This window comes from Trichomycterus rosablanca, chromosome 7 (assembly GCF_030014385.1).
Source record: "Trichomycterus rosablanca isolate fTriRos1 chromosome 7, fTriRos1.hap1, whole genome shotgun sequence".
Classification (NCBI taxonomy): Eukaryota; Metazoa; Chordata; class Actinopteri; order Siluriformes; family Trichomycteridae; genus Trichomycterus; species Trichomycterus rosablanca.
In genome coordinates this window covers 39,126,053-39,144,301 of record NC_085994.1, presented here as the reverse complement: position 1 = coordinate 39,144,301, position 18,249 = coordinate 39,126,053, and the positions used below count along the sequence as shown (strand labels likewise).

The window sequence follows — 18,249 nt, the reverse complement described above, 5'->3', positions numbered from 1 at the left end:
TCCTGTACCAACAATAAATGGGGAAAGCTTAATTTCCCGGTGCAATCTTGATACCTTTGCTCACCACACAGCACTGAGGAGGTCTGCAAGCTAGCAGACGCTTATTTACCCCGGTCAGCAGTGGATCTACTGTATACAGTTTTTCAACATGTACAGAAGACTCAGCCTGTTTCCCTGTATCATTTGTAGAAGCTGTTTTTGTAAACCTTATCTGGCCTCCTCCCTCACACGGCCAAATGACCAGGTCAGTAAACCAACTGACTGCTGTGCCACCCAAGTGCCCCTACTTCATGATACAAAGAACAACCCAGCCTTTCACTTTCACCTGACCTGCTTTTATATTTCCATATTCAAGTATTATTATCACCAGATTTCTATCTGAAGTCAAAACGTTTGCACAAGCTTGCACAGGATTTGAATTTCATAGCAGATAAATGGCTCATGTTAGGCTTTCTGGTACCCTGCTGGGTCAAAAAAAAAAATCCATACAGCAAACAAAATGATTAATTTGACATAGAAAGTTCTATATAGTATATAATCTTGTATCATGGCCTCATAATTTCTCCTTAATGGTTATTTTAAATTGCAGATGGTGACTTTGGACACTGTGCTCATATAAATAGGGATGGTTTGACTACACGATACATGGAACAGTGGCCTTTTGCCAGAGTCAATAGATGGTGCAAGAACATCTGTAAGATTTACATTTACGGCATTTAGCAGACGCTTTTATCCAAAGCGACTTACATTACAGTTACAGTATACAGTCTCAGCAATTGAGGGTTGAGGGCCTCGCTCAAGTGCCCAACAGGGGCAACCTGGCAGTGGTAAGGCTTGAACCAGCAAGCTTCTAATTACTGGGCCAGTAGCTTGACCACTAGGCTAAAGAGGGGATTTTTAGACAATACACTCATGAACAAATTCAAAGTTTTGTGGACGCCCGACCAGGTCGGGGGCTCTGATGAAATTTACACTTGAGGGTTCAAACGCTGCTGTTGTGTGCTAGTTTGTCAGACCGCTGATCCACCACAACACCCTTGAAGTTTAGTTTTCTACTAACTGAAGAGTTATGGCCAGTTTTAGAGTAAACACTGAGGAAAGATCCTTCAGAAGAAAAGCTCCAGGGACTTCAGGACTACAGGACTGATGCACCAGCATCTTTCTACAGCTGTTCTTACACTTTCCACCATCAAATAAATCCACAAAAACATTTTTAATCAAATTTATTTCATTTTGCTTAAGTATACACCAAACATCCCATAATGATATCAAAGCAGCTTCGCAAAAGCAATAACAGAAACTGGAAGAGTTTCACGTTTATTCAAGAAAAGCATCTACAATGTAATACAATTAGCTACATCGTTAACAATACGTGCTGATTAAGAGCTGCATCACACGACCATGATGATGCCGATTCCTACAGGTACACACAGGTACACACAGGTACAGGTGTGTCTGTGATCACGTAGCACACGGACAGAATTCACTTCTTCCTGCCTCCTCTCTCCTTCAGCGCCAGGTGAATCATGGCTCCATTATTCATGTTGTAATAAGCCAGAGAGTTGGAGTCTTTGATAAAAATACCCTGCAGGAAAAAAAACATTAGTTTTTAAATGCGTTAAAAGTGCTGCCTAATGCAGAATGTAAACTTTATTATATTATATGCACACAGGCAGTAGTTTACCTCGAACTGAAGCTTCTGTTTACCAGCCGGCATCCCGGTAGCTTCGTGGATCTTAACCTTTATGACAGACACCTGAAAAGAGATGATAGAAGTTTATTTAGAAGTTTACACCTCTGTGTTACTGCAAGTGCGTCTGATACGAACTCAAACGACCACGACCAGTGTAAGAAGTAAAGAAAATGTCATCACATCGCATGATCTGATTATATCTGGTACCTGGTCTGTGAGTGGCAGGGTGAAGCTGAGCACCTGTCCGCTCAGCTTCCATTCTGTCTTGTCCTGCATGTTGGGTACTTGCACTTTGACCGCCACGGGACCCTGAAAAACGTGGAATCCTACAGTTAGCATGTATGTACTGCATTTAGTTTGCAGTACATCCCCCTTTAGCGCATCCAATCGTTCAATTTGCGTCGTGCTTCCTCTCTGTCTATGCCGAACCCCGCCCTGACCGAGGAGATTGAAGCTAACCCACATCCCCTCCGAAACACGGGCAGCAGCCGGATGCATTTTTGCCACCCGCACATTGATGAGTTTGGCGCCACCTAGCGTTGCATGCGGAGGGACACACCCTGAGTGCACTCTTCCTCATCTCTTGCGCAGGCGCCTCTGATCAGCCGGCAGAGGTCGTAATCGCATTCTGACAGAGAGAGACCCACATCCGGTTCTTTGTCCCACCCGCCCCAACTGAGCAACCGGCCAATCGTTGCTCATACAGCCGCCCAGCCTCGAACCGGTGAGGCAGAGCTGGATTCGATACTACGTACTCAGAATCCAGCCCTGGTTGCAGCGTGTCCACCTGAGTGGCCTTAAATGTTTTAAATAATTACACAGTCTTGCTGTGGTCGTTTATCCCATGTATGGGTGACACAATCAGCTAAACGTTGCTGGATCATGTCTGACTGATTCTAGGCTCCTAATCTGAGAAACCTGCATAATTTGAGTTCCATATTGTTTTGGGGTTGATTTGTAAGCAGCACTTTCTGACCCAATCCCAGTAAAATTGGAGGCCAGATAAAGAATCTAATGATACACTCAGTTCTTAATCATTAGTACACTTGACGAGACACAGTAAGGACCAAAAGTATGTGCGCACTAGTGAAAATGCTGTTACTTGTTCTGCTGATTTCATAATTTTTGCTGAAAAACAAACTATTTACTAGTGGCCTTAGACTTTTGGCCACCATGCCAGGCATAATCTTGCATAACGGCACCTTGTTTCTGCGCAGGAACTCTTCCTCGGGAATCAGGTTGTCCTCCGTCTTCATCTTCTTGCTGATAGGCTCATCCTCAATCGGGACAGGAGGGCGGGGAGGGGGCATCGGAGCAGGAGCCACGCTTGGGGGTTGGGGCACCGGAGGAGCAGGAACGAACGCTAATGAACACAATAAGAAGTTTAAAGTGTTAATACAAGGATATGTTCAGTGCAGATAGAGCTGATGAGTTAACCGGTTTGGTCTGCGTGAGTCTCACCTGCAGGAACCACCATGGGTGGAGGTCTGGGAGCCATGATGTGTGGTGGGCCGGGTGGCATAGGCAACACGTTGATGCGTGGAGTGTGGACCATGGGTGGCATCGGGGTGAGGACCTGACCAGGAGCCAAACGCACCACAGGAGCCATAGGGGGACGAGGGATAATGGGCACAGCAGAGAGCAGGGTGGTACGAATCTGTGGCGGAATCTACAACACAGGAGGCAATACCACAGAAGCATTTTTAGAGGGTTTAGCGTGGACTCCGAGCATTAAAGGTATATATAGGGTGAAATAAATTATACTTACAGCAGGTGGTGCTCTAGGTACCACAGTGATAAGTGGGCTGGGTTTAGGCATGGTGAGCACCGCGCTGGGCATATGATGTAGCAGCGCGTTCTCGTTGGGCTTGCTTGGGCCGATCGTGTCCTTGGACTCGTCCTCCTGCACCAGGCCTTTAGCTTTGTGAATGGCTTCGATCTGCTCCTGCAGCGTGATGTTGGCCTGAGCCGCCTGCTGGGTACGTGCCATGCTGCCCGAATGCCCGTCCCATGTCACCTAAACACAGACAAAAACACGCAAGCTTACTAAATAAAAAGTACCAGCGTGCCCTCTTTAGCATGACTATATAGCACTTCACGAACTACTGACCTTCTCCTCCGGTCTCTGGATCTCTTCCTCGCCGATCTTCTTACCGATAGCCGTTTCCTCAACACCGAAGATATCGGTTCTTCTCTCGGCCAGCTGCTTCAGGCTGCTCTCGATGTCCAGGCCGGGAGCGTAGACCTCCTCCTCGATCTGCCTCTCGCGGAGGCCTCGGTCACGCTGCTCCAGCCAACGTGGGTCCAGCAGACCGATGCGCATGTGCTCCTGCATCTTACTGGCCGGAATCCTCTCACCGGTGATCGGAGAGATGAGGTACTCATCGCCGGGAGGAAGTATTACCTGGTGTTTAGAGGCTGTGGGTGGGGGAGAAAGAAACAACAATGGAGGAAAACAATAAAACCTAAATAATTCTATCATATTTTCTACTCTTAGTACCAGAAGCTGAATAAACGAACCGACCACTGAGGTCTTCAGGTTTCTTAATGACTTGTTTATTGTTCCTCTAATGGTATCCACTAGGGATGCATCAATACCAATTTTCCCAACCGAGTATGAGTACAAGTACATGTATTTTTGTACTTGCCGATACCGATACCTATTTAGAATACCGTTTTTTTTTTAAACAAAAACACACGTGAGAAGTGACGAGAAGTTTAATGATACCACGTCCAAAAGTGCACGTCAACAAGTAGCGAGCGATCAAAGTGTTTGTGCGCTGACGTGATGAAATGAAGGAGGAAAAATAAATGAATCTGAGTGGATTTGGCAACACGAGCAGCACGGATTGTTCTGTAGTGAGTTGGAGGTTAATAAATATTTTTGCAATGTTGGTGTTTTGTTGTTACGTTTTGTAGAGAACGATCAGGTCAGAAATACTGTAAAACGTGTGTGTGTGTGCTGATGTATTCTGATATAAACTATATTATCCCCCCGTCCCACCTGTTTACACTCCTCTCCTGCGTTTCCCCTCACACCCGTATCCTGCGTTCTCATTGGCTGTTCGACAGGTCACTCATTCCCAGTCGCACATCTCGGATCAGATATCTGACGTGCTAGACGAGCGCTCGGCGAGCCGGTCGGATCGAGTTGTTGGATAGTTCACACTTAGCGATCGAGAGCCGGGTTTTGATCGCCGAGCGAACGCCGAGTTGCTCCCGAGCCGGCAAATCTAGCGCCGACCGGCCGCCGAGCGAACAAAATCAGGGCAAAAGTCGTGTAGTGTGAACCGGGCATAACGCAGCGACGTGCACTAGGCACACGCTATCGGATGTTTAGTATCGGAGCCTCGTTTGCGAGTACGAGTACGAGTTAATGAGCGCGGTATCGGGCAAATACACGATACCAGTATCGGCACTCATGCATCTCTAGTATCCACCCATGCAGTTGCTGACCATCCTCTTACTCATTTACATTCAACCCTTAAAAGCTTAAGTTTGGTTCTCCGAGCTTCCAGTTAGAAACTAGGTTAGATTTTTGGTAAAGGATCTATTTGTTTGCCTTCTTTGAGGTCCAAGCTACTCTTGAAAGTCTTTGCTGGCACCAAAGTTCAAAAGCATCGATTTTTTTTTTACAGTCCTGTTTTTGTTGCCCAGCCTTCAGAGCAATTTCTCCCAATACAGTCAGTTCCAAATCCTTTGGTGCCCGCACCACCCTCAATATAGCCGAGGAGGGCCTGCTTACTGCCCGTTTCCTTACTCCAACCAGCAGTGGATTGTCTCAGAAATCCATATTATGCATGGACAGTCACACGTGCTTCTGTATGTTTCTCCAAATCCCCAAACTGACCTCTATGACCTTCCTTCAGTACTTTTACACTGTATTAAATGAATCATGCCCTAATCCTTACAGAGCAGATCTTACCCTTGGGGTCGTAGTCTTTGCGAATGATGACCTGATCCGGCGTAGGGGGGAGTGGAGGGGGCATGGGGTTTTCAGGAGGAAGTGGAGCCTTCACTGTGTCCTCGTCATCGGAACCCTGAAAGTTAACACAGAGTACATTTCATTCTCAAAGAGACGTCTCATATATGATGTATAAAACCACTAAGCTCTACAGTTGGGATTTCAGCTATGATGAACAACCAGCCGTGCCTGAGGGAGGGCGGTGGATGGAGTTCTTGACTGCCGCTGTAAAAACGACCTCTGCTTTAACGTCCGAGGTGTAAAAGAAGCAAGCGAGGACTGCATGCATCTCAAAGGCGGAACATGCTAATCTGTGGCACTCCTCGGGATTCGGAATGAACTAGATTGGGGAAAAAGTGTGTGTGTGTGTGTGTGTTACCTCGTCCATATCCTGAAGCTGTGTGTCCTGGTCTGCCTGGGTTGCGCGACCTTCACCCCTGTTCCCGCGCTCATCCTCCTCGTCCTCGCTCTCCACCTCCATCTCGACCTCCTCGCTCTCTCCGTACTTCTCGTAGCGCTCCTGGATCAGGATGCGAGCCCCCAGCTCCTCGGGATTGGTCGGGGGAGGAAAGTTCCCTGGTAAACGGTACAGTTCTTAAAAAAAGCCATTTCCTCCAAACCTAGTCATATCCAATTACCCAGCCATGGATAGTGGGCTGGCATGAGTTACCTCTGTGCCACCCGAGTGCTTGTATGTATGGTTTTGATCATGTCACAGGGAACCAATAAATAAATATAAACATGTAAATATTTTTGGATAAAGGTAAAACGGCAGCACATGATTCTGACTTCTTATTTCTTAATCCATCTTATTCTCACCTTGCTCGTTGGGTTGAAAGTCGACCGTCTCCACAACGACAAAGTCATGCCAGTCGATCTGAGCGTACGCCACTCGTTCCTTCTCCCTCTCCTCCTCTTCCTTCTTCCTCTCGCGCTCCTGATACTTGGCCCACTCCACCCGGTATCTCACCTACAAACAAGAAAGATCAACGATATTAATTTAGAAAAAGGGTTTTACAACTTTTTTTTTTATTACTTTATTGCCATTATCACATAGACAGGCAATTAACATTATTAAACAAAATCACCTTGAGCTCGGGCTTCACTTTACATACAAGGTACAGAAATAAAACACACACACATCCATCTATACATTTATATCTATTCATACATACATAAATACATATGTAAACACAAGTATCCTCAAAACCAAGAAAAGAAAACAGAAAAAGGGCATATAATTGAGGTAAAAAATAACAGGTGTCCATCTTTTTACAACTTTTTACTTTTTTTCTCCCCCTTTAGCGCATCCAATCGTTCAGTTTGCATCGTGCTTCCTCTCTGTCTATGCCGAACCCCGCCCTGACCGAGGAGATCGAAGCTAACCCACATCCCCTCCGAAACATGAGCGGCAGCCGGATGCATTTTTGCCACCCGCACATTAACGAGTTTGGCGCCACCTAGCGTTGCATGCGGAGAGACACACCCTAAGGGCGCTCTTCCTCATCTCTTGTGCAGGCGCCTCTGATCAGCCGGCAGAGGTCGTAATCGCATTCTGACAGAGAGAGACCCACATCCGGTTCTTTGTCCCGCCCCCCCCAACTGAGCAACCGGCCAATCGTTGCTCATACAGCCGCCCAGCCTCGAACAGGTGAAGCAGAGCTGGATTCGATACCATGTATCTGGAATCCAGCTCTGGTTGCAACGTGTCTTTTTACCGCTGCGCCACCTGAGCGGCTAAAAATCGATAGTTTTAATTGTAGCTGTGCAGCTTCATCCAGTTAATAGTAATTATTTTTCTTGCAACCATCAACAAAACATGCATTATATAACACTGATCAGTGGTAAACATATAATCAGGTAATACAACAAGAACAATAGTGGGTCCAGGGGAATCTGGAGTTCCAGGATTTTTTTTCTATCTCCTGTTTAACATTGTTCCGACCATACCACACTTTCTCCAGCATTTATTTGTAGCATTATTTTTAAAACTTGTACAACTTTTAATGAAGTTCTAAACACAAAGTAAGCTCTGTAACTCCAGTGGTCTGCACAGAGCCCTGACCTCAACCTATTAAACACCTCTGGAAATAGGAACATTAACGAGACTACACACTTCTTATAAATACTGCACCTGTTGTGATGAAAAGATTATGTTACCTGGTCCAAGACCTCACGGGGGTTTTCTGCTTCCCTCTTCATCTTCTGCAGCAGCCCTTTTGGAGGGATGAGTATCTGTAAAAGCACAGACGTCAATAACGAGGATAATATACATACATATTTCATTTTCAGCACTGCTATATGTTGGTCAGGGTCATGTCTGTATAGCCGCTGGGAATTCAAACCCCGGTTCTCAACGATAGTGAGTCAGTGTCATTTACAGGTGTGCCACCCGAGCACCCGTTTGCAGAAAACGTTTTACCTTGGTGTACTGCTCCACCAGTTTGGTGAAGTAGTGGAAGAGGCTGTGCTGAGGGCGCAGGAAATCGAACTGGTAGTTCCTCTGCTCCTTCTGCATCAGCTGTGTGAGGAACTGACGCCCGTTACGGGCCACAAACTGGGCCGTCAGCTTCACCACATCCAGGTCGAAGGCCGAGATGGAGGGAGGGTCGGCCATGAACTCGAACTCGGAGGGAGGCTCTTTGGGGACGATGGTCTCATGGATCACCTGGGCCTGGACCTAAAAAAAGCAGGATTATCATTAAAGAGGATTTTAAATCCATTACTACATAAGATCTTGATGCTACAGCGATATTATGTTCTTCCTAAGCTGGAAGGAGGACAGACTGATAAGAAGTAAGAAAATAATCTGACCTTCTGTGGAAGCTGCTGTTGGGCCTGCTGTGCCGCCTGCTGCATGACCTTGGGCACAGCGGCTGACGGCTCCTGGGCTTTGCCCTCCTTGAACTCGTTGACTTTGTGGCGGTAGTAGGCATGGTACGGATCGGTCGGAGTCAGGAAGTTGAATTTGGGGTTGTTGATCTCGTTCTGCCGAATCCTCGCCTCAAACTCGGGTCCGTTCCTGCGAACAAAGATCCAGATTTACAGTTTAATTCAGGATTGCAGCACCAGTGTAACCGTCTAGACTTACTACTAGACAACATGAGAGCCGGCCAGTGTTGCCACTAACTGGGAGTTTTCCCTAAGATCTTGGGATTTGGGGGATCGATTTTGAAGTAATCTAGGGATTTTTTTATTTGCACTCAAGCAATAAAAATCTGCATGCTGCATTTAAAAAAAAAAAACTTTCCCCCCCCAATTTTAATCCCCCAGTCTAGTCACGTCCAGTTACCCTAACTGCATCCTCTATACTGATTCGACCCTTCACCGCCGGCACGTACAGTCAGTACAGACTGCATTTTTTACCCGCACGAGTCGAGTTCATACACTTGACGGGCACTGTGTACGGAGGGCCACACCCCCACCAGCGTTATTCCTCAGCCCTGTGCAGGCGCCATCAGTCAGCCAGCAGGGGCCGCAGTCGCACCAGTTATGAGCACCTATGATCCGACTTTCTTACCTCTAACCCTGAACAACAGCCGATCGTTGTTCATGCGGCCGCCCAACCCAGTCGGAGAGGCAGAGCTGAGATTCGATACGATGTATTCGAAACCCCAACTCTGGTGCGCTAGCGTACTTTACCGCCATTTCTACGGCTTTTTTCTTGGACACAAAAACATGACATCACGTCTATTGCAATTTGTAAATATTAATGCTGATAATGATCCCGCTTTTTATTGGTCAGTGAACTCAGGATTTTTGTTTTTGTGAATACATGTGAGAAATCTTCACAATTTTGTCGTTTTCAGTTACTTGGGATTTTTAGTACAATATTGGGATTTTTGTGGCAAGATCTTGGTAATTTTAAAATGAAGAGTAGCAACACTGGAGCATCTCTGAGACAGATGATCGAACCTCGCAACGAAGCTGGCTGTCTTGTCCACAATGTTTCTCACTTCGGGTGGAGGGTAGATGATTCCCACGATGGGTTTTGTAGCTGGAGTTTCTTCTTTCTGCTCATCCTGTAATGCAAATAAAAGCAACATGAGACTATTAACAAATATTTAGGTTATGAAGTTAATTGTGCTTAGAAATTCATTTCAGATCCAGTAGAGGAAGGTTTCTCACCCAGCAAATAAAAAAAAATACCACAATACGCAAATAGACTAGTTTCTCGGGAAATTTAGTCACAGAAACAACAATTGTAGTTATTAAAAATCATTGAAATATCACGATTAGGGTGAAACACACGTCCCTTACAGGTGTACGTAAACTTTTGACTTCAAATAACTACAAATCTCTCTTTTTTACGTCTGAGCACAATAACCTAAAATACATAATGACCCAGAATATAATACTGCTTAATCATAATTAATCTAAACAATGAAACAAAGATAATAATTATTATTTATACAATGACTGAGAATGCTCATTAGCTTAGCATCATTTAGCTTCCCTCACCTTGTTGTTGTTAGCTTCGGCCTGGTTGATCTGTACAGGCGGCATGGCTGCACCAAACCTGCCTAATTTAATAAAACTTTAGTCTCGGCGCTGATTTATTCCAGTTTTATAAACCGAATCACCAGAATATTTCTGTTTAAACACAAAACATAAAGTAAATCCGCGGCCTCACAGCGCCACACACACAGACCGCCGCAAGAAACGAACGGCGAACGCAACAGGGGCAACTTCCGGTAAATTGTGTGGAGGTTTCTGGGAAATGAAGTTCTTTTTTGGACTACACTGCGATTATTTAAAGAAAGTATTTATGTTGTGGAATTTGAATATGGTAATAGACTGAAAGAACAACTTGGTATTTACAGAGAATTGTTTTAACCACTATTACTATTACTACTACTGATAGTATTAGTAGTTCTATTTTATTAATATTATTATTATTGGAAGAACAACGTGGCATTTACAGAGAATTGTTTACTACTACTACTACTACTACTAGTAGTTTTTAATAATAATAATAATAATAATAATTATTATTATTATTATTATTATTATTGTTGTATTACTGTAGAGTTGTTTTTACTACTACTACTAGTATTAGTAGTTCTATTATTATTATTATTGTTGTTGTTGTTGTATCAGAGTTGTTTTTACTACTCCTACTACTAGTATTAGTAGTTCTATTACTATTACTATTATTATTATTATTGTTGTATTACTGTAGAGTTGTTTTTACTACTACTACTAGTATTAGTAGTTCTATTATTATTATTATTGTTGTTGTTGTTGTTGTTGTATTAGAATTGTTTTTACTACTCCTACTACTAGTATTAGTAGTTCTATTACTATTATTATTATTATTGGAAGAACAACGTGGTAAAAACAATTCTCTATAAACGTTGTTCTTCCAATAATTATAATAATAATAATAATTATTATTATTATTATTATTATTATATTGTTGTATTAGAGTTGTTTTTACTACTACTACTACTACTACTAGTATTAGTAGTTTTATTATTATAATTATTATTATTATTGTTGTTGTTGTTGTTGTATTAGAGTTGTTTTTACTACTACTACTACTAGTATTAGTAGTTCTATTATTATTATTATTATTATTATTATTATTATTATTGGAAGAACAACGTGGTAAAAACAATTCTCTATAAATATCACGTTGTTCTTCCAGTAATAATAATAAAAATAATAATAATAGTATTATTATTATTATTAATATAATAATAATAATAGAATTACATCCAGCAGTACACACAAAGCATTATGGGACATGAAGTTCATTAACGTGCACTGCCATGTACCCATGGTAACGACCTGAAAACAGACGTGTCCTGCTTTGTCAACAAGCTCGCAAGCTTCAGCACTTTTAGCGACATATAACCTTATATATCATATATTTATATATTATTTATTTATATATTTATATATATTTAAGCAATGGCTCATTTACTGGGCGGACAGGAGTGTGTGGAGAGTTTAAGGAGGGATGTGGTGGATTTACAGGGGGCAGTGGTGGAGGTGTTCTCTCGGACAGGACCGGTCCGCTGCTCCTCATGGAAGTTCCCGGATAAACTGGGCTGTAACGTGGACCTGGTGGCTTTACTGCAGCAGTATGATTACACTGAAGGAGAACTGGAGTTCAACCAGCACTCACACATTGTTCTACTGGAACTGGTTATAGACAGGTCAGTACCAGACTGGAAAATATCAAACACCAGTCAAACACAGTCATGGAACATTTAGTATCTTTAATTAACCTGACTGCATTTACTGTGGGAGGAAACCGGAGCTCCCGGAGGAAACCCACACAGACACGGGGAGAACATGCAAACTCCACACAGAAAGAACCCGGAGCTCCCGGACTGCTCCACCTGGGAATCAAACCCATAATCTTCCTGCTGTGAGGCGACAGAGCTACCCACCGAATCACTCACTCACTTTCTTAATCGCTTATCAACTTAGGGTCGGGGGGTGGGAGCTGGAGCCTAACCCAGCTTTTCAATGGGCGCAAGGCACACAGTAACACCCTGGACGGGGCGCCAGTCCATCGAAGGGCAGACACACACACACACACACACATTCATCTATAGGGCAATTCAGTGTCTCCAATGAAACTGCATGTTTTTGGACTGTGGGAGGAAATCGGAGCTCCTGGAGGAAACCCACGCAGACACGAGGAGAACATGGACCTGGACCTGGACCGTGAGGCGACAGTGCTACCCACTGAGCCACCGTGCTGCCCAGATCCTGGAATCATTCAGTTTATTTTAAAAGTTCTGATCCTGCATTATTTATTTCCTGGTTTTAATGCACTATTGAAAATAAATGAACATTTTTATCCTGATTCTTCAGCATCTGGAGTTACGATGTGGCTCTGTTTTGTGTGTGTGTCTGTTTCAGGCTGATTTTGCTGCTTCAGAGTTTTAATGCCTACACTGAGATGATGATAGGAGGACAGAAAACTTGTCATTCTGCCCAAACTGGAGCGCCCGTGTCCATCGGTCCAGTGGTGAAGCGCTACTGGGACAGTTTGATCCAGTTCTGCAGCCAACAAAGACAAATGGTGAGGAATTAAATGTACAGATTTCACCCACATGCTGTGATCGTAGTTCAGTACAATGTTTCACTGGCTTGTAGAAATGTAGAAATGAACAACATGCTCGAATGGTTTTGTGTAGCCAAAAGTATGTGGACACCCGACCATGGGCTTGTTAAAAACATTATAAAATGTTGACTATATGCACCTATAACAGCTTCTACTCTTCGGGTAAGATGTTTACAATATTTTGAACTGTGTCTGTGGGGATTTATGCCCATAAACTCAAGAGAGCATTTGTGAGGGCAGGTCCTGCAGTTTGGGGCAGTTAAAAGCAGTCAGTCCATCTTCTGCATGTTTTTAGAGTGCATGACGGAAACCCTTACAGACTGTGACTAAAGATGACGGCAATCATATTTTTCCATGTAGAGAACTGAAGGTGCATGCAGACTGGATTCTTCTTCCTTTCCTCGTCCCTCGACTTCCAAATCCCAGCGAGCATCCTCATCCTCCAGTCTCCAGAGTTCTCCTCCAGGTCCTGTTATTGTTCCGACTCAGAGCCGCAGCGTGAGCTGTCAGACGGTGGAGTCGGCCCTGGTACCGTGTGACGCCTGTGCCCGCGTCCAGGCCACGTTGAAGGACAGCGCTACTGTGTTGGCATCCCTGTGCAGGTCTCTGGGTCTGCCCTGCTCACTGTGGTGCCTCCTGGAGGCTGTGGATGAAACGCTGCAGCTGGGTCGTCTCTCGGCCTGTGACGTGGCTCTGTGGGCCTGTGAGCAGAAAAAAGATTTGGGACACATCCAGAAACACGTCACCCAGGTCAGTTTTGCACCTTTACTTCATGCAGAACAGTCCGATAAATTGTAAATTAAAATGTTTCCTGAAGGTGGATTGACTGCTTGTTGTGGTTTTTATTGTGTCGTGGTTTACTTTACCTGCGTCTCTGTTACTGTCTCATAACAGTACACTTTGGTGAGCGTTATCAAGTATGTGTTTGATTTCTGTGTGTTTTTGATCCACAGGTAAAGGCCACGTCAGATTCTCTAACAGAGAGAATGCAGAGGGTTAAGAATGAGAAAAAGAATCTGAGACTCGAGTTAGAGGAAGTGCAGAAGAAGGCGAGGAGCGAGGAAGAGGAGAGGAGGAGGATGGAGGAGCAGTGGGAGAACAAACTGAGGGAGATGAAGATCAGAGGAGACGAGGAGCTGACGAGAGTGCAGGAGGAACACGAGAAGCTCAAGCAAGGTTTAATAAAATCACGTTTACTGTTTAATACGGTTTTATATGTTTGTTCTTTCTGTGTTTAGTAATTTTTATTTTTTATGGATAATTTTTTTATCCCAATCTAGTCGTATCCAATTACCCAATCACATTTCACCTCTACTGCTGCAGACCTCCACTCCTGACCAAGGAGGGTCATAACTAACCCCCCGACACGTGTACAGTAGCCGCACACTTCTTTTCTCCTGCACGAGGCAGGTTCATATAGAGATTTATATCCTTATTCTTCTTTTATTAATTTTTTTTACTATAGGAGCTGCAGGTTTGGAAGTGAAACTTTCAGAGCTAAATGCAGAACTGGAACTGCTGAGTGAAACACACCAGAGCCTTGGTAAGATTTAGTAATATTATCGGCTATAAAGATCTAAAATAAAATCAGCTTTAGTCACAGTCAGGACCGAAAGCATGAGACTCAAAAACAGGTACAATGACTTCTATTTGTAATCACACCTTTGGTACACCAGTTTAGCAAATTAAACAATCACGCTTGGTTTCAGCAGCCCTGTAAAATATAAATGTTACCCATCTGATACCATTTTATCAAGAAAGTAAGCCAGTTGTCTTAAAGTTTCTATAGAAACACTACGCCACAGTATATAGCAGCCAAGATTTGAAATAGTGTGTGTATCACTTATTTATTTATGTGTGTGTGTGTGTGCTTGTAGAGCATGAGAGAGATTCACTCCTGGAGAAAGTACATGAACATTGTCTGCAGGAGATCAGGTGGAGAGAGATGGAGGAGAAGATGAGAGAACTAGAGATGGAGCTCACCAGCACACAGAAACTGCTGGACAAGGAGAGCGCCAAGTACCAGAGTGCCCAGCGCCAACATGAGGTTGGGGTTCTGTGACGTACCTTGCTTGAAGAGTGTACGCCCAGGAACTTTTTAACTTTTAACCCTCTACTGTGTGTGTGTGTGTGTGTGTGTGTGTGTTTGGGTGTGTACAGGCGTTGCAGGTGAAACAGCGCTCCCTGCTGGAGCGAGTAGACGCGTTAGTTCAGCAGTGTGACGAGCTGCAGTGTCGCCTGGACGAGTGTGAGGACGAGAAAGCCGAACTCAACAACACACTCACACACACAACACAGGAGAGAGACACACTACAACAACAACTCACACAACACCAGGTACACACACACACACACACACACACAAACAAACACACACACACTCACACACACAACACAGGAGAGAGACACACTGCAACAACAACTCACACAACACCAGGTACACACACACACACACACAACACACAAACACACACACTCACATACACAACACAGGAGAGAGACACACTACAACAACAACTCACACAACACCAGGTACACACACACACAACACACAAACACACACTCACACACACAACACAGGAGAGAGACACACTACAACAACAACTCACACAACACCAGGTACACACACACACACACACACACTCACACACACACACAACACTGGAGAGACACACTGCAACAACAACTCACACAACACCAGGTACACACACACTCACACACACACACACACACACACACACACAACACAGGAGAGAGACACACTACAACTCACACAACACCAGGTACAACACACTCACACACACACACACTCATACACACACACACACACACACAACACAGGAGAGAGACACACTACAACAACGCACACAACACCAGATACACACACTCACACACACTCACACACACACACACACACTCACACACACACACACACACACACACAAACACTACACAGGAGAGAGACACACTACAACTCACACAACACCAGGTACAACACACTCACACACACACACACACACACACTCACACACACACACACAACACAGGAGAGACACACACTACAACTCACACAACACCAGGTACAACACACTCACACACACACACTCATACACACTCACACACACAACACAGGAGAGACACACACTGCAACAACAACTCACACAACACCTGGTACAACACACTCACACACACTCACACACACACAACACACACACAACACAGGAGAGATATACATTACAACAACAACTCACACAACACCAGGTACAACACACTCACACACACACACACTCACACACACACACACACACACACACACACAACACAGGAGAGAGACACACTACAACAACTGCGCACACAGCACCAGATACATACACTCAAGCATACCCACTCACACAACACCAGGTACAATCACACAACACAGGAGAGAGACACACTGCAACACCAGGTACAAAACCTGTGGTTTGGTGGAGTCCTAGAAACCTAGAAACAGTTTTTTTTACCCTTTAAAGACGTGTATATTCAACCAAATCTGTTATGGATTATGGCATGTGTGTGTGTGTGTGTGTGTGTTTTCAGTATCAGTACCAGTCTCTGAATGAGGACAAGGAGAAACAGTGTGTGAGGGTGTGTGAGCTGGAGGAGAGTTTATCACGACTTACTGAGGATCTGCACCAGGCTGTAGAGAGAGAGAAGGTCCTGGTGGCCTTTCCTGAACTTAATCCCCATCATGCACCACCACAGAGTAAGATACTATGGTCAAAAGTATGTGAACACTATTAATTATTGAGTTCTGGAGTTCAGCCACACCCGTTGCTCGAGCTGTTTTTGCCATCTGGTGGTAAAAAATTAAAATCCATGCTTATACAGGTGTGTCTGTGCTCTGGATTCTCTCAGGTACGGGTGACGTGGTGGCCGACATGGAGCAGCAGGTCAAGGCCAACACATTTAGGATCCAGGCTCTCGAGCGGGAGAACGTGTCTCTGACGAACAGCCTGGCCCGGCTGATACACTCCAGCTCTCGGACTAACCTATTTACACCCCCGGACATCACAGGCGGCGCAGCGGGACGCCCCGAATCCAGAACATCAGACGAGAACAGGAGTGAACGAGTACAAGAACGTCAGGTCACCTCGTCCGCTCCTTCTACCTCCTCTGTTCTTCATCAGCAGACGCTGCGTCTGTCTGTAGTTCCAGATCCAGAGGAAACGTACAGCAAACTGAGACGAGCCGTCCGTACGCGCTCCGCTGGGTCCAACCGCAGGAGGAAGTGATGTCATACGTCCACCCTAAAACTCTTTGTTTTATGTGTGTGTATACAGTTGAAGCCAAAAGTGTACGGACACTTGTAAGGAACTGCCGTGCAAGACAGAGGACAGTAAGGGAACTTTCTGCGCTGTCCGGTGCCGGCCCGTAACAGGTGGACACCCCGACCATACTAAAATGGATTTACGGACATGTGTCACCCCAAGAAACAGGGATATCTGGGGCATTTACACTCCCAGTGTGTTCCTTTTGCGAGGCAAACAACAATCCTGCGCCAGCAAATAGAGGAGCGCACAGAGCAATTCAGCATCATGGCTTTAAGAGAAAATTGGTGCACCATACAGTTGGTGATATTTATAGAAAACCTTCCACCTGGAGCACATCGGCATGAATGTGAGGGATATTCCGCTAGCACACCAGCGCTGAGATTCTGAACTCCCCGGTTTGAATCTCAGCTCTGCTACTGGTCGGCTGGGCACCATCTAGCGGTGCCTGCAGCAGACAAAAATTGCCCAAGTCTGCTTGGTGGGGAAAAGACTGAACTAATAAAGTGGCTGGGGTGTTTACACACTGTGCAAGGATGCTGATGTCTGTGCAGAAGTGGATGAGTCTCATGTGCAAATCCACCGTGGCGCGGGCGAAAAAGAAGGCATCGGAGGGGACATGGGGCAGATGAATGTACCCTAATCGAAAGCAATCGGGATCCCCAACAGTGGAAGACTAATTGGCTATGCTAAATCGGAAGAACAATGGAGAAAATGCATAACTAAATACAAAAAAGAATAAATGTGAGACACAGTGACTCTGTGTGTCAGCCAGAACAGGGCGCACAGCAGAGCACGACTCTTAATGAAAATAAACGGCCAATACTTTATTCAGCACCAGCGTACCATTAGTCACTGGACTGTATTATGTACAATAAAAACCATAAAATTAGGTCATGTCCCGATTTACTTTATTTTTTACATATTTTGTCACACTAAATGGTTTATGATCCGTAATGCAATAAAACACAAGCACAAAACACAGTTTTTAAATGACGATAAACATGCATTTATTACCCGTGTGAAAAAGTTCATGTTCCCACTAAACTTAATATCTGGTTCTGCTGCATCAACTGCAATCAATAGATAAGTAATTCTCACGGCTGTGACGGATTTTCTGCCCACGCTTTTATGTAGGCTTTAATTCTGCCACACTGAAGGACTCCTGAGCGTTACGTGCCATTTAAGGTCCTGCCACAGC

General features: G+C 44.7%; 2 protein-coding genes across 2 annotated transcripts; one reads left to right on the top strand and one right to left on the bottom strand.

The window, feature by feature from the left end:
* Nucleotides 1–1,208: 1,208 nt before the first annotated feature.
* Nucleotides 1,209–10,308, bottom strand: sf3a1 (splicing factor 3a, subunit 1). The gene is made up of 15 exons (XM_062999467.1): nt 10,119–10,308; nt 9,573–9,679; nt 8,472–8,679; nt 8,080–8,337; nt 7,818–7,892; nt 6,477–6,627; nt 6,037–6,233; nt 5,619–5,733; nt 3,804–4,111; nt 3,462–3,710; nt 3,155–3,362; nt 2,896–3,056; nt 1,901–2,002; nt 1,685–1,756; nt 1,209–1,585 (listed from the first exon to the last, which is right to left on the bottom strand). The coding sequence occupies exons 1-15, from the start codon at nt 10,161–10,163 to the stop codon at nt 1,484–1,486; spliced, it is 2,358 nt and encodes a 785-aa protein (XP_062855537.1). The 5' UTR covers nt 10,164–10,308; the 3' UTR covers nt 1,209–1,483.
* A 1,164-nt stretch (nt 10,309–11,472) lies between these two features.
* ccdc157 (coiled-coil domain containing 157) lies at nt 11,473–17,940 on the top strand. The gene is made up of 9 exons (XM_062998698.1): nt 11,473–11,821; nt 12,537–12,699; nt 13,102–13,491; nt 13,695–13,917; nt 14,207–14,284; nt 14,619–14,788; nt 14,902–15,078; nt 16,318–16,483; nt 16,636–17,940. The coding sequence occupies exons 1-9, from the start codon at nt 11,574–11,576 to the stop codon at nt 17,010–17,012; spliced, it is 1,992 nt and encodes a 663-aa protein (XP_062854768.1). The 5' UTR covers nt 11,473–11,573; the 3' UTR covers nt 17,013–17,940.
* The last annotated feature ends 309 nt before the right edge of the window (nt 17,941–18,249 follow it).

Excerpts from the sequence above, each read along its gene's own strand:
- sf3a1 (XM_062999467.1), bottom strand. The coding sequence starts at position 10,163 with ATGCCGCCTGTACAGATCAACCAGGCCGAAGCTAACAACAACAAG. Across the intron at positions 6,234-6,476 it reads CTTTCAACCCAACGAGCAAG|GGAACTTTCCTCCCCCGACC; the intron begins GTGAGAATAAGA and ends ACCGTTTACCAG. Across the intron at positions 4,112-5,618 it reads CAAAGACTACGACCCCAAGG|CCTCTAAACACCAGGTAATA; the intron begins GTAAGATCTGCT and ends CCCCACCCACAG.
- ccdc157 (XM_062998698.1), top strand. The coding sequence starts at position 11,574 with ATGGCTCATTTACTGGGCGGACAGGAGTGTGTGGAGAGTTTAAGGAGG. Across the intron at positions 13,492-13,694 it reads TCCAGAAACACGTCACCCAG|GTAAAGGCCACGTCAGATTC; the intron begins GTCAGTTTTGCA and ends TTTGATCCACAG. Across the intron at positions 15,079-16,317 it reads AACAACTCACACAACACCAG|TATCAGTACCAGTCTCTGAA; the intron begins GTACACACACAC and ends GTGTGTTTTCAG.